The sequence below is a fragment of the Corvus moneduloides genome, chromosome 5 (genome assembly GCF_009650955.1).
Source record: "Corvus moneduloides isolate bCorMon1 chromosome 5, bCorMon1.pri, whole genome shotgun sequence".
In the NCBI taxonomy this organism is placed as follows: domain Eukaryota; kingdom Metazoa; phylum Chordata; class Aves; order Passeriformes; family Corvidae; genus Corvus; species Corvus moneduloides.
The window spans coordinates 58406777-58430597 of NC_045480.1; the positions used below are offsets into that span (position 1 = coordinate 58406777).

General features: G+C 37.3%; 1 protein-coding gene across 1 annotated transcript in view; it reads left to right on the forward strand.

Moving 5' to 3' along the window:
- Positions 1 to 23821, forward strand: part of HHIP (hedgehog interacting protein) — a 75456-nt gene that overhangs the window by 25897 nt on the left and 25738 nt on the right. Inside the window, exon 5 of the mRNA XM_032109191.1 lies at positions 23454 to 23605. Coding sequence (XP_031965082.1) covers positions 23454 to 23605 — 152 coding nt within the window. The remainder of the gene's footprint in view (positions 1 to 23453; positions 23606 to 23821) is intronic.

Consider the following 23821-nt stretch of genomic DNA (forward strand, 5'->3'; position numbering starts at 1 on the left):
TGAGAAGAGGTTTTTATAGTATCAAACTACATAAGAAAAATACTTACTTGAGCTCTTCCTAGAAGAAAATACATACCTCTCCATAACAAATGGAATGCTTAATTGTTAGTAATGAATGTAAAATGATATTGTACACCTCACAGAGGCCTAGTTGAAGATGTGACCAAGCACTATTGACTCTCTTTATCAAGTAGCAGACCATGTTTAGGTCTGCTAAAACCTTGAGCACTTTGATGATCTCAACAAATTAACAGCAATGTGAAATGGTGGCAGCTTCCATTGCTGCTCTTTTCCTTCCCCATAATGGCCTTACAAGATATGACAGGACAATATTATCGGGACAGGATTGCTCCAGTGACTTTTTGAGGAAAAGAGCAAGAAGTCAGCACTCTTATGTAACAGGCAGGTGTGTGCCTGTGTGAATAAGTCAGAAGATCAAACAAACCTTAACAAACCACCTACGAGATTACTCCAGTTTGCCTTCACAGTGACTTACAGATCACAGCCCTGCCAAATGCTGGGTAGTTCCAAACATCATGTCCAAAGTTTGAAGCAGCAGAAAAATCCAAAAGTAGGTAATATTAGGGAACTGCCTCACAGAAACCAGCCCCTGTGGAGCTTTACCCCTCTGCTAGTTCCCCCTCACTGGGACAAATCAAAACGATTTCACAGACAGGATCCATGTTTCTCCAAAGGCCTGTGGGGCTGGGAAGGCCGCAGGTAAAATTGGATCAAACCCTTTATTTACAAATGTTTGGTAAAGAAATGTGTAATGGATTACTTAATTTAAAAGTAGTGTCATTTTGGAAGCAGAAGCATTCAAAACTGTGGTTTTGCTGTAGTTTAGTGAGTCAGCATTTTGTAGCTTGCAGCATTTTACACTTCTTGTAGAGATACTTTCTCCTTAAAACCTATATTGTCCATTATAAACTTCTGCTTTTAAAATAGGATATTAAACATACATGATACAAATAAAAAGCCAAAAGGAATATAGTTCTATACAATCCCCATAATCTTTTATTTTGTATAGGATGCATATAAATTTCATCAATGTGTATAAATTTTATTTTATTTTACTATCTGCATAAATATTTCAGCTTCCAAGAGTTAGTATTCTAAGGAAAAAAAGGTAGCAAATGACTAAGGGAAGTGAACTTCATTTGCTCCTTACTAACCTAGTAACTTCTCTAATCACTTTATATGAATGGTCAAAAAAAAACCCAAGCAAAATGCATTAAAGAAAATCACTCTCAATTTGAGCAGAACTCAAATTATTTTTAATAAAGCCTGAGAATTCCTTTATTCAATAAAACAAAAATGTACCTTCAACAACCTGTGAAAATTTAGGTGAATTGAAACATAATGAACTAGAATCTCTGGTACTGAATTTTATTTATTTGATATCCTTAAGTGTTGTAGTTCATCAAGATAGATATTACAGATGATTTCATAATAAGTAAAGAGAATGTCTTACCCATGCATTAGATGATCTAAATACGCAGTGAAGGAGAGGTGTTGGGGGAAAAAAAAACAGCTTCAAAACTGAAGCACTGGGTTTTAAAACAGAGTCTGCAAGGTGCTGATTTGCTTAGCAAATTGTGTATGGCCACTCAGGAGTAAGCAGTGATAAAATAGAAAGTGCAAAGGGTATTGCTGTGTTATAGTATCACTCTGTCTGGAGTATTCAGAGAATCTCCCAAGGCTGGACTGCACAAAACTTGCACTTCTTCCATTATGTTTCCTTGTTTTCTGTGTGAATTCTGCCATTTACAAAAAGGTAGAATAGTGTTTTCCTAATACTGTCCTCAAGCACACAATTCTTCATTTGATCAAAAACTAGAGGAATTAGGATTTGTGTTCAACTGATTAAAGGTCTGGGTCCATGATACTTTGTTTCAGCTCTAGCTGTTTGAAACTTTATCGCCTTAATTTTGAGACTGAACATACACTGTGTTGTTCTAATTGCACTGGCTTTTTGCAAAGAACTTTGTACTGTATTCAGCCAAGTTACAGGGTTTCCAAGATCATGGTCTTGGCTCAGGATAAATGGAGCCAATGAGCTAAACAAATTCCTGCTTTCTTGGTTCTTATAGTACGAGAAAAATGGAAAGAGCAGGATACTTTTACTGCTTTGTACTAGTGAAACAATCCTGGAAACTGCAAAAATATAAGTTAGCTGTGTTTATGTCAGAAAGACACACTATTTTAGAAATTATTTTTAGCTTTCTTTTGAAATGTGAACCACAAATTATAACATTAATGAAACAAACATTTCTCTCTGGGCAAATTTAAGGAAAGTTCGATTTAAGAGAATCAGTTTGGGATTTAAAATAATAAAGAAATTGAGTCTAGTACAGACAAATATTGTGTTCTCATAACATGTAATAGTCATAGCTCTGTGTTGAACGAGGATACACGTCTATATTTGTTTCAACTTCTGTTATTGAGAATGCTTTACCAATGAAATAGATTTTAAAACTGGGGTTGAAATAAATGAGTAATTGAAAAAAAAAAGAAGAGAAGGGACTTCTAATCAGGAAAACAGTGTACATTCTTTCAAAGTTATGTTTATAAGTTCAGAGAAGCAGTGGATCCAGTTCAAAGACAAACCATATTTCAATCTGCTTTTCTGAACTACCATATAGCTCACTACTAAAGTTTGCTTTCAGCTGAATCTTAGCCCAGCAACAACTGATGACTTGAGACACATTACTGGGCATCATCATGGGCTTTCACTTGTAAGGTATCACAATTTCTATGGAATACTGAAAGGGCAAATCCAGTCTTGATGCAGATCTTGAGCAAAACACGAGTTGATACAGGAAGTTAACGTGGTTGAGCCACTAAATAAAAGCAACCATAATATAATTAAGCTCAACATCCTCCCGTGGGAACCCACCATAAGGTAATAATATTACAGTACTTTTCAAAAAAGGAAGATTTTTATATTGAGGAAGTTAGAAATAGCCTGAAGGGGAAAGTTAGGAAATTAAAATCCATAGAAGCAGCATGGAGGTTCTTTAAAAGTACCTTATTAGACTCAGGGAAAATATGTATATACTGGAACAATCAGGAATGAAGAAGGTGAGAAATATTACAAGGTACAAGGGAAAGTTCAGGCCCCCAAAAAATAATAATCCTATAATAAAATGGAAATCCAACTCAAGTGACACTAATAGAGCAGAATATAAATTCAGAACACCAGAGTAAGGGTTATATCCTGCCATTGTTTCTCTGACAGAGTAAGTAGGAGTTTTCCATAAATATTCATGGTAGAACAACATTCTGAGGTTTGAGAGGAAATTTAAAGGACAAATAGGGAAAATACAGAGAAATTTTAAAGACATCATGATAAAAGAACTTTCTCAGACTAGATGATGATCTTTGTCGGCGGCTGGTTAGGTGGACCAACAGAGCATAAAAGCAAAAGATACAACTTGATTTCTTTCCATAAGAGATACTGAGAAAAGCACATCCTATAGCTGGTGTTTAACATTTGCTGCTTCTCCACCTGTAGGATGAGAAGGGGAAAAAAAAAAAAACAGGGAGAAGAGAAATCATGGAAAGCACCAGCATAAATTACCTTGAAAATAAGTGCTCTAAAGCAATTGAAAATTTCAGTAGCTAAGATAATGAAGCTGTACTATTCGTTTTTACAAAACTTCTTCTCTGAGTTTGGCTGTAAAAGGGCCCTGAAGGTCATCCTTCAAATAACAGAGAAAGGAGAAGCCACAAAAATCCTAGATGAGAAATTAGGAGAATTGTGAAATTAGGTCAAAAAAGCATCTTGTTTATACTTTAATTTCTTGCCACAAACAGAATGCCGTCAAAGAATCTGTGAGATAATGAAGAAAAAGTAGTTTATATGTCTAGAAGTTTTTATTTGGTGTTTCTGAAGAAAGTGGTATGAGAGATTGCTGCTCATAAAATAAAAACACCCTGTTATGGTTCTGACTGCACTCAGGCAAGAACTGCTCTATACCAACCCCTCTGGACATATCTCTAGTACACTTCTAAATTAGGAGTGAAAAACAAATAGAAGAAATAAATAATCCATATCTTTAAAATAATTTTAAAATGTGTAGTCTTGTATTGCTTCCAGAAAATCAGCTGTTACTTTGAAAAGTTCATAACTAAGTGTGAGAATTTGCTGGTGATACAAGATTGAGTGTGCTGGGAAGAAGTCTAGAGAATTTTTTTACATATAAGTAATGAAATGGCACAGAAATTCAATATAACGTAAAGAATCTTAAACACAAAAAGAGCTCTCTCACCTTATTCTGTTCTATCCTGGAAAAAATATAAGAAGTGTCAGTGATAACTCCAAAAGTCTAACCAACTATAAAAAGCAGACATTGAGCAGTATCTAAGAGAGGGTTTGAAGTATTTGGGTAATGAACACTGTCACTATTTAATTCACCAGCATCCTCAGCAGTACAGCAAGATACAATTGAATAAAGTAGTGTTGAAAAGGGGTTTTGTTTGATGGAACCTAAAAATATATTTAACTTGGAAAAAATAAGATCTAGAAGAAATAGGTGAAGTAATACATTTCAGAGAAGGCAACATTGCCTTTTCATTCTGTTTTTTCTTTGATGAAAAAGTTTAACAAATTGAATTGTCACACTTAAGAGGAATGACATTTGAGCAACATAATCACTTGTCTGTTACACGCTGCTGCCTTGATGGTTTCGATTCAGCACCAATTAATGAAGTATTCACCTGTAGCTTTTCTACTACTATAATTTATTAGCCAATTGTTTGCAAAAAATACAGCAGCCATGTAGCTTTCCTGGGTCACCTGTCAATAAAACTGGGTGCAGGTAGGTCCTGTGTCTGCTGGCATGGTCGCCTATACAACAATCACCTTTAATATTTTCTTCAGATTCCTTGTCCAGAAATAACGTAGTGTTAGTGTTTGTTTTCTGTGTGGGACAGAACCAAGCATCTCAAAGTTAGCTTTTCTGTGAAACTTGAGGTATGCTGCAAAGCTTGGTAACTTGCTAACTCATTTACTCTATCAGACTCACATATGTGGCTGTTTTGTATCAGGCATGGATGCAATAGAAAGCATTTCCAAGAGTAACTAGGAATTGTCAAGATACACTTCCGGGGATGCTTATAAAACTCTAAAATATTGGACACAATATATAATAAGACAATTAAATTCAGAGAGGCCGCTTCAAAGGCACATATAAAGTCAGTAGTCCTTGCTCACAGAGACCTGCTGTGCTGCTGCATGAAATTAATATCGTTTGGTAAAAGGACCCATCATTGCTCTGTATAGATCAAGGAAATCATCCAGGATATGCAGGTTACAGATTGTAGTCCCTGTCATGAATCAAGTGCAGAATTCCTCTCCTGATTTTTAGGAAGGTTCTTTGGAAACCTTCTCAGGTCAAGACTAGAAATTCTAGTAAAAACAGAAAAAGAAAAGGAGACAAAGTCCATAACAACATAGCCAGTAGCTTGATAGGTTAGATCTTTAGACTGGATGTGTGAACTGGGGTTTTTTTACTGGTTAGGGTTTTCCAACAATACCTGCCACAGAAATGCTTTCCCAAAAATCCTAGACTAGCATAAGGGTCACAGACTCCTGCAGAGGACAGTTACAATGGGGATGTCATTCTCTAATTTCACTGCCACACTTAACTACCCCACTTGCAGCACAAGGTCCCGAATTCTTCTATTCTCTGGGCTGAACAAGCCCCACTCTGGCAGCCTCTCTGCAGAGGGCAAATGCTCCAGTCCCCAGCCCCCCTTCACTGGACTCCCTGTGGTGTAGTGACACCACTCTGGTACTGAGGGGCTGTAGAACCAGGTGCTGTATCCTCTCTGCAGCCTCCTGAGTGCAGAGAGAAGGGAGGATGATGGGTTTCTCTGCTGCCTGTGCTCTTGTTAAACAGCCCAGTCTGCGGCTGGTTTTCTCCGCTGCCAGGGCACTCTGCTGGCTCATGTTCAATTTGCTGTCTGCTGAGACCCCACACTCCCTTTCAGCAGAGCTGTCCCCAGCCAGTCAGTTCCCTGCCTGCATTGTTGCAAATGTAATGGGGTTTGGAAAAGAAAAAGTCGGCAGGAATTTGTATCTGTAGTTCTGATTCATTCATTCTGGCTGGGCTACCCAGAGGTAGTTCTTCTCCAACTCAACGAAGATTGAGGTTTCTGTTTAAAAACTAGAATCTAGAGATGGCCCTCCCCAAGTTATCTTTCTTATCCTTTTCTCCCTCTTCCCACCATGAAACCCATCCAGCTGCTTTAAACACTGTCAGGTTTAGAACTTCCTATCAAGCTGGCTCCTCTCTGTCTTAAGATTTGCTTTAATTCCTCAAAAAGCAGTATTCAGATGAGATTTGCCAAGTGTATGGATGTGCATCAGAGTTCAGAAATAGCAGATGCTGTGATGCTGTTGACTTAATGGCTGTGAACTGCACATGCACACAGAAGGGTGTGAAAGAAGCCTCACTGCTCACACTATTTCCACTGAAGACTGTCCTTTAAGGGGTTGATTTTCAGAACTCTTAATCACTGCTGTAACCAGATACTTAGACTTGAATATTTATTATATACGTAAGGCATTAAATACTTATTGTGATTTATAGCTTGGGTTAGGATGTTATTTTTGAATAAGCCATGTAAAGTACCTTCAATCCTGTCCATTCACACACGCATGAGGCAGACTCCAAAATCATGAAATTGGCTTAAGAGCCACGTGGTTAAAAAAAATCCATTTGAAAACAGGGGGAGTGGAAATTCACTGCCTCCTTACTTTCTAGTTTGATTTGTGTTCTCAGACTTCTTCCTGCAATCAAGAAGTCTGAAGGTTTCAAATTAAAAAGCTGAAAACCTACTTGCAACCCTTTATTCTACTAATTTCAGCTTTCAATACACCTCTTATACTTTGCAAAGCTTGTAATTTAATTGCAAGCATTGGCTACATGACTTACTAAGATGTGCACACACAGCTATGTAGCTGAAAATTCCACAACATAATGAAAAATTAGTTGTAATTAACAAGAGGCTGGATTGCTGAGGTTCTGTGGCATGCCTGCAAATGTTTGAGCCCACATTCCTTCCATACAGTCAGCTCTGATGAGGTTCATAAGTCCCTCATGCAGTGAGACTGTGGGAAGAGCCCATATGGACAGAGAGCAGGGGAACCTGCTGGTGTTCTGGAGAGTATCTGCTTTGTTTCAATCTTCATAGCAGAAAGGGCAGTTTTCATATTACACTTATTACATTTTGTGTGTCCCTGGGAGATTTTCCTCTATCAGTTCCAAGAACAATTGCAAGGAAATCTTTCTGAGTTTATGAATTTGTAGAGGAAGCAAATTTACCGCTTTTAAATACGTTTAAGCAGTAACATTTTTATTCCTCAGATACAGCAAACTGTGTATAGCCTGTCATTTTTCAGAAGTTATTGTTCTTTTTCTCCTAAGGGAATATGGTTTCTGTAGCTTTAGTGAGGCTCTACTAATTATTACATACCTCATATTTCTAAAGAAGAAATTATGTTTATGTTAGCTATTTTTTTTTCAGAAATTGTTCCATTCAGTACTTAAGTATAGATTGCAAATGTGTGAATTTCCTATTCCTTTCTGGGGGGAAGGGAGGGTAATAGAAAATGCTGGCATTTATCAAAGAATAATATATCAGTGTATTACAATATTCTGACAACTCTAGTAATTTCTTCTACTTTGAATTTGAATAACTGTCACATTTAGCTAATGTCCATTCGAATGCAAAAGTCACCATGTGTAAATAATGACATCATTTAAAACAGATGCCCAAGTCTTCCAACAACAACAAAATCAGGAATAAAGAATAATACTTACTTAAATTTCAAGTTTATAATAAGTAATGCTATGTACTATTTGGAAAAGTTGTCAGGGGTCTTTGGATTAAATTGGTCCACATCATTTGTGTACTGCATATCGTTGAAAGATGACTTGAAAGATATAATTCCAGTTGATAATTCAAATTAAATTACAAATTAACTCAACAAGGATGCTGATGAGCCAGTCATGATGAAGCAACAAAAAATGAGTCCATGACTCCTCCAAAACATTTTTTAAGTTTGATTCCAAGAAGCCTTTGCAGACCAACTGTGATAAATGTGCATTTGTCACGTGGAAGGGAAAATTGCTTCCTATGTGAAACAATTATGATGATGCTTACTTATTTTGAAGAGAGCAACACTGAAAAGCATGGTTCCTCTTTTCATGTAAGCCCTCAGACTTGGGACTGAAACTTTGGTTCTTACAGACAATCACATTTTTGACAAATTGCTACTGCTGTACTCCTATCATTCCTGGACTGTTTGGGGCTTGGATTTATTTTGTTTCAAACAAGTTACAAAGATGGCTTAACTTCAGAGAGATTTTCTTAATGAAATCCATTCCACCCAGAAGGTGTTCTCTCTAACAAATGGGAAACATCACTAAATTTAACCCAAAGTCTGAGCATATGGAAAGCTATATAGATGATGTCAGACATTACAAATATTATTTGTACTTGCTAGTTTACTTCAAGGGAAATTATGAGAATGACATCATAATGATGACTGACTAATTTTTATTAGTGTTTTCTCTCTGAAACTCTAGCCTTAGAGTTATAAAGAAAAACAGCTTTTAAAATGCCGTATCTGTTATTCTTTTCTAACACTTTGTGATTTTCTTATTTATAAAAGATATTCATATTTTAAAATACCATAGATACTATCAGCTCTTATTCTACGCCTTTGTCAAAAAAAAAAAAGTTATTATTTAATGTTCATAAAAGATAGGAAATGATCACATCTTCTTTTAAATTAATTGCTGCTTGGGTTGGCCTACGAACCTATAAACTCTGCTGGAACAGTTGTAGCTAATTTCTTTACAACAGTTTCTTACTATGGAAATGAATTATGCTGATGAAGGGGTGATGACCAGTTTAGGAATAGCGATATGTTTCTGCAGTCAGCAAAGACAAATCACAGGGTGCCACAACTTTGAAAACATCCAAAATCCACAGAACCTGTAGAGCTCTATTTTACAGCAAGAAATGTGGTAATCCAGGGTTGCATAAGTACTTTTTACAAAGGTCCATTGGGTAATTTTGCTGAGGACCTCTTACAGGATCAGCTCCAGCTCTGCAGGACAGCCCAGGTGCTCTGTGTTACCTTCAGGGCCGGAGACAGCAGCAGCCAAGGACACCAATAAAACAGTGTCTCCCACGGCAAGGCAAGAAACATTTTTCAGGCCCAGAAAAATGGCATCCTGACACGAATACTGTGAGAGTCATCAAGGGACAAGATACGATGAGTTGAGTCAGTAGAGACTCCACAACTAAAATCTGGTGGGTGGCACAGCAAGTCAAAGAATTGTGGAGAATTCCCCTCCCTATTTTTAGGAACTTAGCACCACCAAACTGCATTCCTAGGCTCTTTACTGAGGACAACATTAGGCCACAACACCCCTAATCTCCATGACCATATTAGTATCTTTCTCCAGACGCTATTGCCCCATTCAGCACAGTGTTTATGGCTGACCTCAAAGGCAATGGTCCTATCAACGTGTTTATGGTTGAGCATGCTCATAGATGTAATGTGTATTAGGACCTTTGTTTATCCGTGAAGACTGTTTTCACGAGAAATTAATATTTATGGTGTCAAAGTGCTTACACACTTTAGGGTACTTAAATGCTGTGCCCCAATGGAGCCTTCGTATTCATGAATTAATTTAATATGCAAAATTCAGGGATGAATTTTGCATCAATTATCCGTGCCAGACCTGCATATATGGCTCTGACTTCTGGCATAAAGTGATGCATTCTCAGTCTCAACTCCCACATAAATATATTTACATTAGGTGTGCAAAGGCAAGGTTCACAATGTGACTTCTGTGGCTGAGTTCAAGTCCTACTGGGAAAGCTTTTGAGAAATTGCCCTCTCTCAGTCTTTGCCACCCTCTTGCCTCAGCAATGCTGAGTAAATGCCTAACTGCTCTCATTTCATTCCAGTGCAAAGCAAATAAAGTTCAGCAAATAACTTAAGGCTTGGTACCATCACACAGTGTTACAAATTTTTACTTCCAGTAAATCCAGCAACATCGTCCATAAATGATGTCTATTTGAGTTCAAAGATATCCCAAAACAAGATGTCTAGGTCATATCAATTCATCTCAACACAGAGGGAAAGTTAATTCTGAGACTGGTTTGCAGAGCAATTCTAAAGAGAGCTACATCACCATGTAATGGGGCTGTGCTCCAAGGAATGCTCCCCTAACCAGCCCCATTTGCAAATGATTTTCAGGGTAAAAATGAGCAAGTGATCTGTAATAGATAATAAACAGCTAATCATTACATCACACATACCACATCAATTAATATTGATACATTTATTAAACCTCTTTTATATATGACTTACATTAAAGCATTCTATTTTATCAAGGATTCAAAGGGATTAGAGTTTAATTTGTTATTGTAGTATACTATACCTTTAAATTGTTGACATATAAGTTGTATAAATAGAAACACCATAAATCTCTTAAAAAATGTACCATAAATTTTTTATGTATGACCTTTAAGTAACAGCAGTCTGTTGCATAACTCTGCAGGGGAAGTCACATGGTGGAAACCTCATATTTCCTTAAATTTATGGTTGTTTCTTGGTGGTCTAAAAGACTTCTTTTTTTTTTTTCTCTTTTATTTTTTCTAAAGTTGTAATCTTAGTAAATTGTTTAATGTTTGGTCTAATGCAGGTCAATGTAAGTTCTTATTTAGATTTATAATAGGAAATATATAATGTCAGATACCAATGAAGCCTGGCTAATAAAGTCAAGGATACCAGTGTTATGTTTCATTATAATGATGTGAAGATAATGCCTTTAGCTGCATAACCATCACGTTAGCTACAGACCATAAAATAATCTTTATGAAATCTTGGGGTAAGATTAATTAAGAGAAAAAATACTCGATTTTTTCCAGCATTTTTTTCCCTCCTCAATCAGAAGCATTTTTGATTGATAAATCCCCTCATCACCATTGTATCAGATCTCATTTACTGACACCAAAAATCAAGTAAACGCTGAAGTGGAGAGAATTGGCTGCCTCATGTTCTCCTGTTTTGTACTACAAAAAAAAAAATCAGTGGAGTTTGGGCATGTGCCTAAATGCTTGCTGAATTAGGGCCTTACGAAACAAAATTTTATATTAAGGTGATGATCATTGCCATTACTTTGAGGAAATTTTTCTCTTTCCAACTCCAAAAGAGTTTGGTTTACACTCAGAACAGTGTTATCAGCATTAACAGAAAAGGTCTGTCTCAAGTTAAAACATGCAAGTGAATATAAGTTGCATGAACAAGAAGAAATTATTAGTGGTTTTCCACCTCCACTGAAATCCTCAGAATCCAAAACAGGAATTTACAACACTTGGCAGAATAAAAATTAGACCCCACTCAGAAATGTCAATATTTAACATACGTAGTACAACCATAATTTAATGAGTTCTTTAAAAATACACAGGCACATACATCAAGTGCACAATTTTCAAAACCCTTTTTCCCCAACAGTGGAATTGAATGTTGGAGGCATAACAACATCAGTTTATTCTTTCCTATAAAATAAATTCTTCTAGATAGTCTCAACTCCCACGTAAATATATTTACATTAGGTGTGCAAAGGCAAGGTTCACAATGTAACTTCTGAGGCCGATTTCAAGACCTACTGGTAAAGCTTTTGAGAAATTGCCCCCTCTCAGTCTTTGCCACCCTCTTGTCTCAGCAATTTATGGTACATAAAAGACCATTTATTTAAGCCTTAAGATATGCAAATCAAGCATGTGTGCACTGTTTATACCCACTCATGTTCCACTTTTGGGGCTACAAAAACAATTACATTTGATGAGAATTTAATCTACAAGGCCAAGGAAAACTGCCTTCACCTTAATGCTGGATGCAAGTGTATGTAGTGAGTATGTGTCCATAACACCTAAGCATAAACAGCTTGGAAAATCCAAGCTCTGCACAGTTATAAATCCTCCCCTGAGAGGCAGATGTGCAAGGCAGATGAGCACGTTCCACAGGAGATGCAAGTGAAAGCAGTGCTTTGTGTGTGCAGCCTAGCAAAGGACGAGGGCAGCTTTAGATTGGATATTAGGAAGAAAATCTTTACCATGAGAGTGATGAGGCACTGGCACAGGCTGGCCAGAGAAGCTGTGGATGCCCCATCCCTGGAAGTGTTCAAGGCCAGGCTGGATGGGGCTCTGAGCAATCTGGTCTAGCGGGAGATGTCTCTGAGAATAGCAGGGGGGTTGGGACGAGATCTTTGAGGTCCCTTCCAACCCAAACCATTTTAGGATTCTATGAACTAATATAACACAATTCTATAATGAAGCTGAAAGGGGTACTAATGATTCATTTTCAAGGAACAAGGGATGGATTTACCATCAGGTCATACATCCATAGGCTACTAACTAACAAGCAGAGAACTCAGCCCTGCTGATCTGCTCGTGCTTGCAGTTGCAGTGGGCTCTGTAAAAGGCTGCTGTTCATGCCTCCAGCCTCACTGCTTCTCCATTCAGCCCATGTCAACCTGAATGTAACCCATCAATCAAAGATACCCAAAAGTGTGCCTTTAGTGTCTTAACAACATTTGATTCAAGAGATTTTGGTCAGCTTGTCCAGAGCTCTCAGGTGCTAGGTAGGTTCAATGTATACTAAATAAGAATGGAAAATACAAGAATGATTTTTTTTTTTTTGCATTCTGATTTCTGGATAAGCACTAAAACAATTAATACATGCTAAATAAATATCTCCAGGAGGGTTTAACAGTGAGAAATCAGATGTGTCAAAAATCTGCTGAAAACCAAATGAAGACCAAGATAAAATAACAGCCACTTTACTGTCATCGTATGAGCATCGCTCAGTTAAGGAACAGATAATTTGTATAATGAGTGTGTTTGAGCCTGGAACAGGGTTAATCCAGAATCTTGACAGACATGAAAGACCAGCAAACCTTTAATTTTCTCAATAATTTCCTTTCAAAAGAGCATTTAGAGCCTGAACTTAGGGGAAGGATGATACTACTCAAGGCTAGTCTGGAGAAGAAGGAAAATGTGCACCAAAAAGAGAGCCTGGAACTTTTTCCTATGCATGCAAGGCATTCATTATCCTCACAAATAACAGAAAAATCAGCACTGCTGAGGCTTTCACAAGTAGATGAGGGTGTCAAGGGAGAGGCAAAAATCCATCCCGCAGGCAGCGAGTCTTAAGAACCTCAGAATGCTGGCAATGGCTTCGTTAAAAACCAGAGAGCCTTCCAATGCCAAGAACAGACACTAAAATCTCAGACAGTTAATGCAAGAACAGGATAGAGAGAAGTGAGAATATTCTGAGATTTTGAAAACAAACTCTCACCAAGTGTGGACTGAAAGGTTCTCAGAAAGGGTCAAATGAAATATTTCATTTCAGTGTTGACATTCTTTTAACTAAAACTAATTTCTAAACTGAAAACAACCCACTGAAATAATCAAAGTTCCCACTTTTACACGTATTAAAACTGGATGTTTCAAGAATTTCAAAACTATTTCACTTTCTGCCCCCCAAATACAACATGTGTCACAAGCAAACCTCCTTTTCCATCAGGGAAAGCAGGGGCTTGGACAAATCAGCATTTTCCAATGCTGTCCTTATCCAGAGATCTTCCAGCCATTTGTACTGAAGACATTTTTCATAGTAATTTACTGGTTGTCTTAGGACAAATGAGTTCTGAAGTTCCATGTCTGCATCAGCTATTGACGCACACAAACATATTCCTCCAATTATTCTATATGCATGCAGTGCCTCACCCTATTTCATTTTTATAACTGTGCATGCTTAACACATTCCTTCTTTGCAATGTCCAAAACTATCTTTGCATTCTCAACAAGAAACATATTTCTCATTCACACATCTTGGGCCAAACCCAGATGGTATTAGTTTCCTACAAGGGTATTTCCTGTATGTCTGAATTGTCAACACGGCTGTGGATTGCCATCATTCTCCTCTTATATACAGATTCTAGTCATGGAGAGCAAACCGTATATCCTCCACCACCCTGGTTTTTCCACTTGGCACATTTCATAAAAATATTCACATCTCTCTCCAAAATACTAATATTTTTCTCACTATTTTAGTTGAGAGGTAAAGACAAGACCTATATGAGGGATCCGCAAAAAACGCCTGATTATTTTAGCTTCCTCTGTCATGCGCAAAATGTCTGTGGAAAAAATCTGAATATCTCTGGATTTGTTTACTCCTCGTTTTCAGGTAGCTGGCACATTACATATATTTTTTAGATTTATTGAAAGAACTAAAATAATTGCTTAAGTCAGTATTTAAAGCCAAGCTTAAGTGCAGTAGTGCAGGCAAGTCACTTGCTGGCCTTTCTGCCCTCGGCCTGCACAGCTCCTGGGGCACCAGGAGGCTGATGGGATTGGCAGAGAACCAGTGAGAAAAATCCTTGGGCAGTATCAGAGAATTCAAATGCTTTTTTTCTTCTCTGCTCCCATTCAGTGCCTTTTCAGAAATGTGGAAGTTCAGTGCTTAAATGTGTTTCTGACCCAGGTACAAACACAGTGCACATGCATGAGTTTTGTTGAAAAAATGCAATCATAGCCTTTTTTGAATTTTTTTCTAGCTGCATTTGTATCAGGACTCCAAAAAGTGCAGTCTTTATATTTCAAGGAGTTTGATTTCAGATAACAAATACAGTTCCAATGCTCACACTCACATGTGGAAGCTTAAAACTCAGTAGCAGATGCTGGACATTCAAATGGGTTTTCTGTTTGCATTTGTGCCAATAAGACAAGACTGTTTACTTCTTGGAACCGCTGAATGGCCAAAGAACACAATTTCAATACTGGTATACACAGTTTCAATACTGGAGTAAGAAGACATAACAGAGTGGGCTAGCCTTCATCCAGTAGTGCTGTTGTATGTCTACTGGTAAAATGTTGAAGAACACTTAACAGAGCTTCTAAATACAAAGTCTGACTTTGCTTATTACTGAGAAAACCAGCAACACATGCAACCAGCATTTGCTTTGAAAATATGACATTATTATCAAAACTATGCTGAATGCTGATGCTAAATATAGGCTGAAATATGCCTCTCCATGCATGCAGATTTCAGAGTCCAAAAGTTCTTCGGATATTAGAGAGCAGAATAGCATTTGCTTTATCACTAGGATTTGCACACACATTTTTTGGCAGCTGAAAAATAGTGACATGTTCCCATCTTTTGGGGCTTGCAGGAAAAGCCTCATGTTCTACATGGGGTCTCTGCCCTCAGGAGAGAATCTCAGACAAGATCATAGGAGGAATATAAGCATCAATTGCAGTTAATGTTTTATATCCTTCCCATCTCTCTCCTGTGTTTTTATGCTACTTGAACTTCTAGCCTTCAAATTTTCTCCCACGCTCCTAGTAAAAACCATTCAGATAATGCAATTTTCTAGTTTCTTACAATAAGAAGAAAAGGAGATTTGAAATGTCTTGCAGAAATTGCTTTAGAGCCTTTGATAAGTACCTTCAGAGCCTTAGTGACCAAAGCCAGAAATTTGCTTAAGAAATAACCTTCAATGAAGAAGATTACTTTTATATTTTACAGTGAAGATGAGCATCATTTTGATAAGCCATGGAACTCACTCTTCTCTCAAAACAGTGACAGAGCTCATAAAGGCCACAGTTTAATCCAGGTTATGTTGCAAACATGAATGATTATCATAGTAATACTTGGCAAAGAAACACAAATGGTGTGGACTGAATAAAGTTCCTCTAGCCCTTTATTACCCTCTGGCAAAATATATCCTGTTGAAGGGGTGATTTAAAATTCTTTTTTAACCATTTCTTTTGCAAGATGCAGACTGTTAGTAACTTTTGTCACTTGCTGAGCAAGTTTTAATACCCATTAGCGTGCAGACAACAGTAAGGACATGGAGACCAATCTAAAGGGAAATCCATAGCTTTTTTCCTTCAAGCTGGCTGTGGTTTTCTGTTTTCTCCCCCAGCCCCACAATATTTAAATACATAGGTCATGTGAATGTACCATTCCTTTTGCAACCAGAAAAAGCAAGTATCTGCTCTAATAGGTGACAATTTAGCACTGAAAGCCAAGGGAGAAAGGCAGAATTGTTTGTAAGAGGAATGTCATCATGGCATCTTTCCATTTGCATCCCTCTTTTTTGAAACTAGTTATTTTTTAATGCCTACAATTAGACAGATCAACATTTCTGGTTTTAATTTAATGCAGAGAGTATGATAATTGCTGTTATTCTGTTCTGAATTATATCCCTAAATTTCCATATAAAGTGGTCACGGTAAAACAGCATGAATTTGTTTTCGATTATCGGAGTATAGAATTTGTTGTAGGTTCGTTCATTTTACATAAGCACTGTCAAATTTGCTTTGTGTCACCATTCATCCTCTTTTTTTCCCCTCTCTCAGCAGAAAAGAAAATAAGTCTTACAGCACATTTTAAAGTGCTGTAGACTTTTTTGTCAACATTTATTAAAATTAGGAGCTCAAGAAGATCTTTGTATGATAGTAGGATTTTTTGTATTTCCATAGCATATTTTTATCCTTAGGAAGGACAAAAGTGACAGCAGTGATTGGCTGAAATGTCAGGCCATAAAAAAAGCAACTTCTGTATTGAATTATAATTCTTAGAGTCTTTTGACAACTCTCTGCCATTAATCCGTATTTTAAGCAAAATGAAAAATTCTATTGAACATCCTACTGAAAAGTAAAGATAAGTTTTAGATACCTACTGAAGGAATGAGAGCATGAGAAAACTAGAGCAGATGGCTGAAAGGACTATAGTCATATTAGAGCATTGGTACAACAGCAAATCACTAATAAGATTAATTTGTATCATTTGTGTCTTTACAGAAAAATAAAGTCAGATAGCATCAAAATAGGATGTAAGTTTAAAAAAGTCATTCTTGATTAGAAGAGGTAAAGCCACAGTTTTGGTGACTGGGAAAAAGGATTATTAGTGTCTTGTCATCATGTCATGTGTTTGCAAATGTTAATTGGAACGTAGTCTTTTCTCTGCGGGGTATCATCTGAGCCAATTTTATCGGACTGCCCACTGAAAACGAGTTGTAAAATTTGCCTTTATCACAGAAGTGGCATGGAAAGGTGGGTAAAGCTTCAGAGCTACAGAAAGGAGGAGAAAAAATACAAAAGGTCATCAGGTCTATTCTCCCCTATTAATGAAGGATTTTCATGGTCAGTAAATTTCTGAACAATTACTGCATTCTCATTCACTGGAAGGAAGCTTTCTGGCTGTCCTGGAAGGCTAATTCTGCAACACAATAGACCTCAAACCAATGCAGCAGAAAACCTGTCAGGGAAAGACAGTCTGTAGTGGAAGAATGCTGAAGAGGAAAAGTGCAGGAGAGCAGATATGCCAAATAAATAAATAAAAGACCAGAAAGTGGAGGTGTGCCAGGGAACTGAGACGGAGCATGCTTATTTTTTACCTTCCCATAGTGGCCTCCGCTGGTGAACCACTCACTGAGTTGCTGGTGGAATGTAAAGCTTCCTTGAAAATAAATCCAGCTGGGGACAGAGGTGGAATCACCACCTGTGTTCCCAAAGGATAAATGCTGCTTACAGCTCAAGAGGCCTCTGTGGTGCAGGAAAGTGTGTAATTCACACCTTCCTGAGCCAGCTTTACTGAATGCAATAATCATCTGGTCTTTATTTGAATCTCCCTCTTCCGGGACTGATTTCCACTGTCTTCTGTTATTCCAATTCTCCTAAAGCAGTGCAGTACATAAAGTTTCTCAGTCCAGATGCAGACCTCACATGGGCTCATGGCCACCTCCTTGCAAGCACACTCACAGCCGTATGTCACTCTGCCCAGAACTGCTCAATTATTGGCTGGCTCTGGGCAGTCTCAAAGCTTTCAGCTGCTCCCAGCCAATTAACTGGGAGAGTCGCAAAAGCAGGATTTCTGTTGTACCAGAAGAGTGTGAAGGAGGCAAGCTGTGGGTTTGTGTTGGGTTGGCATCTGCATTTATAAGTTTCATGTACTTTCTTTAGGAGGATGGGAAGAAAGAATTGTATTATCAGGGGACGAGGACTGTCATTTGGATTAAACTAAAGACTTGCCCAGCAGAACAGCAAAATCTGGAGTTGAGGAATTAAAAAAAATAAGTACAGAGGACTAGGACTAGAAGTGAAAGGTCCTGCATTTAGTGACTGGTATCTTCAAAGGACTGTGAAGGTAAGGAAAAGAAAAAAAATGATCCCCCCATGTCAAAATTTTGTCTTTGCTGCAACAGAAGTAAGAAGAAAAAAGAATCAGGGTTTAAGTTCTATTGCTATCAAACATCAGAACAGAAAACATTGTGATGGATGCACTTTGGCCTTTTTCAGCTAAATCCTGCCCTGCACCTAAATGAATAAAAAGCATCTCTAACTTCAGTAGGTTTTGTGCTTAAATTCCAAGTCAGAGTACAGTCCTTTAAGTATTTCTCATGTATAAATTTAATTGTCAAGCATTCTTGTACCTAAAGTTATTTTAAAGTTAAGTATTAAAATAGTGCATTTGTTGAAATCAGTAAAAAATAATGAAAATGTTTTAAAAAAATCCTTAGATAACTGCAAAGCCCTTTACAAACAAGGAAAAAAGTGAAGCTCTGCAACACAAGAGGAAAAAGGAAATGCTTTGGAGATAGGGTCTAGTATGTAGACCATACTGAGCCATGACATCAGTGTAATTATTTTCCCCTAAGGTAAATGTCTTAGGTTACAAATGCTTCCCTTGCCAGAGGCCTCAGGCCCCACAGATAGCAAAGTACTTGAGTCCTCAACACCCGAGAGGTCTAGTAGGAGCTCTGCTCCTGCAGCCTGCCTGCAGCCCAGACAACTTCTGTTCTTTTCATTCTATATTTGCTGTATTTCCACCAGGCAGGGGCAATTCCCTGTTGTGGAGCTCAGAATAGGTGGTGCAGCTTGAAGGGCAGGGTGTACCCCTGCAGCAGACCTTGGCAGGCTTCTGCTTCTGCTGGAGTCACATTTCTATCCTGTGCTGGGGCCAAATTTCCAAAACATGGCGATTAAGCAACGACTTCCTACAGAGAATACCTGACACTGATCTTCAGCCCTCCTGAATCTCTTTCTGAAGAGTTCAGACGGTGCTGCCTGATAAGAGATTTTACACCCTTCACCCATGTTTTTTACAAATAAAACTCCTTAAGATCAAACACTTGGTAAGGCATACTGATTATGCTATTTATTACATAGGAAATAAACTAAAGGTGACTATATTACTTCAACAACTTACCCAGCATTTGCACTATAATAATAGATGAAAACAAATGGTACAAAGATATCAGAGTTAAAATATTAAGTCAGTGTTGAATTTGCATAATTTAAGCACTACCCCTTTTAAAAAAGGTTGTTACTCCATTCCAACACGAATGGGTTTGTCTAGACACAAGAGTTAAGTATAAATACCATTCTATAACAAATATATATATACCATAATAGTACTGGTAAGTATAAATACCATTATTTTATAAGTATCATATAAAGAGTGCATTTTGAAATCAATTTTAAAGGAAAACTTGGAATATGCTACCTACATTGTTTACTATTAAGCCACACAGAGTAATGGAAATAAATGGTCATGTCTGGTTTTGCTTACTAGCATTAATTACTACTAAGGATATGTAATTAAGGGTCATACATACAATATGATTTATTTTAAATTAAATAGTTTAAAATACCAGTTAAAGCATTCCTTTTTATATTTCTCTGTATTTACTCTATGTAATAACACATATATTGACATAATTAAATGGCAACATGTCTTAAAAATAAGGGCAGCATATGTTTCTGTATCATAGAAAAAGTGTAATACCTTAATAATATTATAAAACTTCTGTCTATAATATCAGAGATATACCAGAGTACATTTGAAAGCACACAAATTGGAAGCAGAGCCCACTTCTAAGGAATGGTTACACGAAAATAGCACCATTCTATAAAAATCCAGTATTCACGTGCTTCACATGCAGCATTCACAATGCAAGTGACTTCTCTTAGTGTGAGTCAAAATACAAAGCGGATCATGTTGTGCACTTATTTAACATTTTTACAAGTGTAAATATATTATGTCAGAAATTACAGTGCAAAAAGAAACAGCCACTTAAAAATGAAAAATACAGAAACACTTTGTTTTAAAGTTTACTTAGCTTTGTACTGACTTTATAGAATTCTGATTAAATGACTTTCATGGCTATGGTCTTAAACTAGGTCAAACTGAGGTTTAAAGGTACAAGGTTCCTGGTCCAAGGAAATCAGTTTTGGAAGAAGTGTAGTATTGGTGCAGAAGGTGTCACTGCCATGAACAGGAGAGGGGAATGTTCAAGCTACAGAGCAGCGCAGGCAGACATAGAAAGTGGGAGCTGCCAGATTTAGTTACAACACCAATTTCACATTGGCCCCAGTCCACAGTATGTTTAAGTAATTAATACTCATTTCAGCCAACCATCATTCTTTGTCTTCAACAGACATCCCAATGGAATACAAAGATTTGCCTCATTCTTCTTGCCGTTCCTTATACAACTGACAAACATTATTGGTTATTCCATCAAATAGTGCAGTGCAGAATCTCATACAAGCTGCTTTATCATCTACAGTTTGTTGGTGCTGGTTTCATCTAAAGGGAAACTTTCAAAAAAAAGGATGTCAATAACTTATTAACCTGCCAAGAAAAAGATCCAGATGTTTGACACATGGTCTCCCCAGGAAAGACTGAACAGCCTGGGATGCTGGTTTCACATCAAAAGTCCATTGATAAAAAACGTAAAAGTGAGGAATATTCTATAGAGAAAGTCTGAAATTTTGTACATAATTATTTGGTTTGATAGTACTAAAATGCCTGCTCCTAAGGGATTTTGCTGGATATCTCTCAATTTACCACACAGCATATGAGACAACACTACAGCAAACTATATACTTTCTGGCACATAGAGGGCATTTCAAAAGCTATGGAAGTTGTGGCAGTGATTTGGTTGGAAAGAACAGGTTTGCCAGTTAATGATAAAGCTGAAAATACACATGAACAATCAGTTTCTAAAACCAGGAAAACTAAATATGGAAAAACTCATCTGGATTTCTAGTTGAACGCAAGCCAACTAATGGCTTGATGCTGCACTGATTTCAGTATCTTGGAGGGATATTCAGAAAGTTTTTATTAACTGCATGAATAAATAGACTTTTTAGAACAAAATGTCTATCCGACTTTGAAAAACAGCAGTGCGACTTTTCAAGAAGCAATAGAAACAATGTACAAAGAGATATATTGCAGTCTAACAGAATCATGCAAGACAGCAGTGAGTGAAAGTCCTATGAATGCAACTTGCCATAGTTACTACCTTGCAGGTCCCATGTTTCATCCATTTTTCAAATTCTTGCTTCATGTGTACTTCATTAAAAGCTCTTAATTTAATTTTCACCTGTTTATGCTTTCAGCAACTTTGCTTTCACACTGAGACAGCTGCCATGGCATCAAGCACTAAATAAAATCTTCAGCTTAGTAACAAAAAGATCTCTTCTTACTAATACTTTCAATAATTCACCTTGCATGGCAGACCTGGTGTGACTCATTGACATTCCTGGGCCCTTAAATGAGTTGAACTCATCTCTCATGAGAAGAAATAGGATTGTCTTTGTCTGGGCACAACAGATAGAATCATTCATCAGGAATCTTTGAAATATGCCTTCCTGTTCCCAAAGCAACTGATTTGCCTCCCTTTGCTTCAGACTTTATCAGAGCAACTTGGTCAAAACTCTTAGAAACTCAAACAATAATATCTACAATCAGTTCAGACTCAGCTGCAGAATTATTTTTGGCTCATAAGGGAGAAAGAGCTGGATTGCCAGTGCCTTCATCCATGATGACTGCAACTGATTTGGCAGCTCTAACTAGACTTTCAAAACTAACCTCTCTGATAACCCCCTGAAACTAAATTTTTCTAGCAAACAAACTAGGAAATTTTGCCTGCCTCTAAATTAGCAGGATCCAGATTTCATTGTACAAATCTGTTTGTATGGAAATCTCGTGACCTATTTACATCCCCATTTCAGATTCAGGTTTCTCTTTGGTGGTTGTGATTAAAAAGGAAGTACAGCAATCATGTTGAATTAAAATAAATTAAAGCTGTGCACTTTCCCAGTTAGGCCCTTTGTGGGATGACTTTCAACAGGAAGACAGGCCCATCCATCACTCTGAAGTGCAAATACATTTTAAAAGGTTCATTCTCTCTTATAATTTAAAATTTCATAATTAGTTATCTTGGGTGTGGTTAGAGTTGCAAAACGTTGTTTCCTTACGGGTGCAGAACTGGAGCACTTGAATCTGCAACAGTCACTGGTTCTAGTTTTGAAGGGCTGGCAAGCCCTGGGTTAAACTCCAAAACAACTATCAGCTTGTGAATAATCACATATATGAATTGAATTTGAATTGTTTTCTGTGTGCTGTGTTTATTTCTGTGCCTCAGCTTCGTTCCCTGTATTGCCTCAAGAGCAACAAATGAATCTAAGTTTTGTTCTTCATTTATACAAATTCAGTTTTAGGCATAGTAAGGGTACATACATTTTTAGAAGCTTTTTAGAAGCCGAAAAGAAAATTGCCTTCTATTTAAGTGCACAGGGTATTTGCATTGTCACAGTACATTACATAGATTGGATGCTTAACATATAACTGTACTAATCTTCATGGCAAACATAATAACAAAAGAAAGTTGTTCCGAGATTTTTCTATTTTTACTTTAAAAAATAACAAAAAACCTTTCCAGTGAGGGACCACATGTAAAAACTATGGTTTCTCTGCACACAGACCAAGGCTGCTTATTACCTACAGTACACCAGCTATGATGAACAGACCACCATAGTTGTGACAACTGATGTTGCTGCCTCCAGGGTAAAACAAAGGTTTACATATTACACAAGCAATTTAACTGTTTTCTAAACATATTGCCAAGACAGTGGGAGTTGGCAGCCAGCACTATGTTTTAGGTTTTGGATACTTGGATTAGAGGTGACTGCTGATTATAGACCTTTTTATTCGTCTTCTACGAATTACAAGCAACCTAGTAACCCAGCAAAGAATCCTTCACAGCACTTAAACTTGTCTTCATGGCTTCCCAAAGATTACAAACACAAATCACTCCACACAAGTGGCGTAACAGACTTGTGCATAGATAACTACATAAGGCAATTGTCTTGTTCTAACTCTTAAAGACTTCCCCAAAGTGAAATGTTTTATAATCCTTTTTGTGCAGTAGTCAGGAAAGAAATAAAAGAGTTTGGGCAAAGATTATCCACAAGAAAGAAACTTTTTTTTTTGGGTTCCAGCTGAAACACAATAAAGAACATAATTAACTTCACAATTCTTTGTGTTTTTCATTTGACTGCAGGGAGGAGATGAAAGAGGACTGTTAAGCCTTGCATTCCATCCCAATTACAAGAAAAATGGAAAGCTGTATGTGTCTTATACCACCAACCAAGAACGGTGGGCTATTGGGCCTCATGACCACATCCTGAGGGTCGTAGAGTACACAGTATCCAGGTATCAGTAGAACTCTAAAATTCACAAACTCTTTATTTCTCAGCAACCTCTGCATTTTAGTATTTCTGATTTCTAAAATGAACACAAGGTTTACAATGTATAAACTTAGGCACCTGCAGAAAAACTAGTGTGGATTTTATTTCAAACTTCGGTTTTGGGATGACAGGAAGTACACTGTTTTTTATTTTTAAGACTTTTTTTCAGTTATTTGGTCAT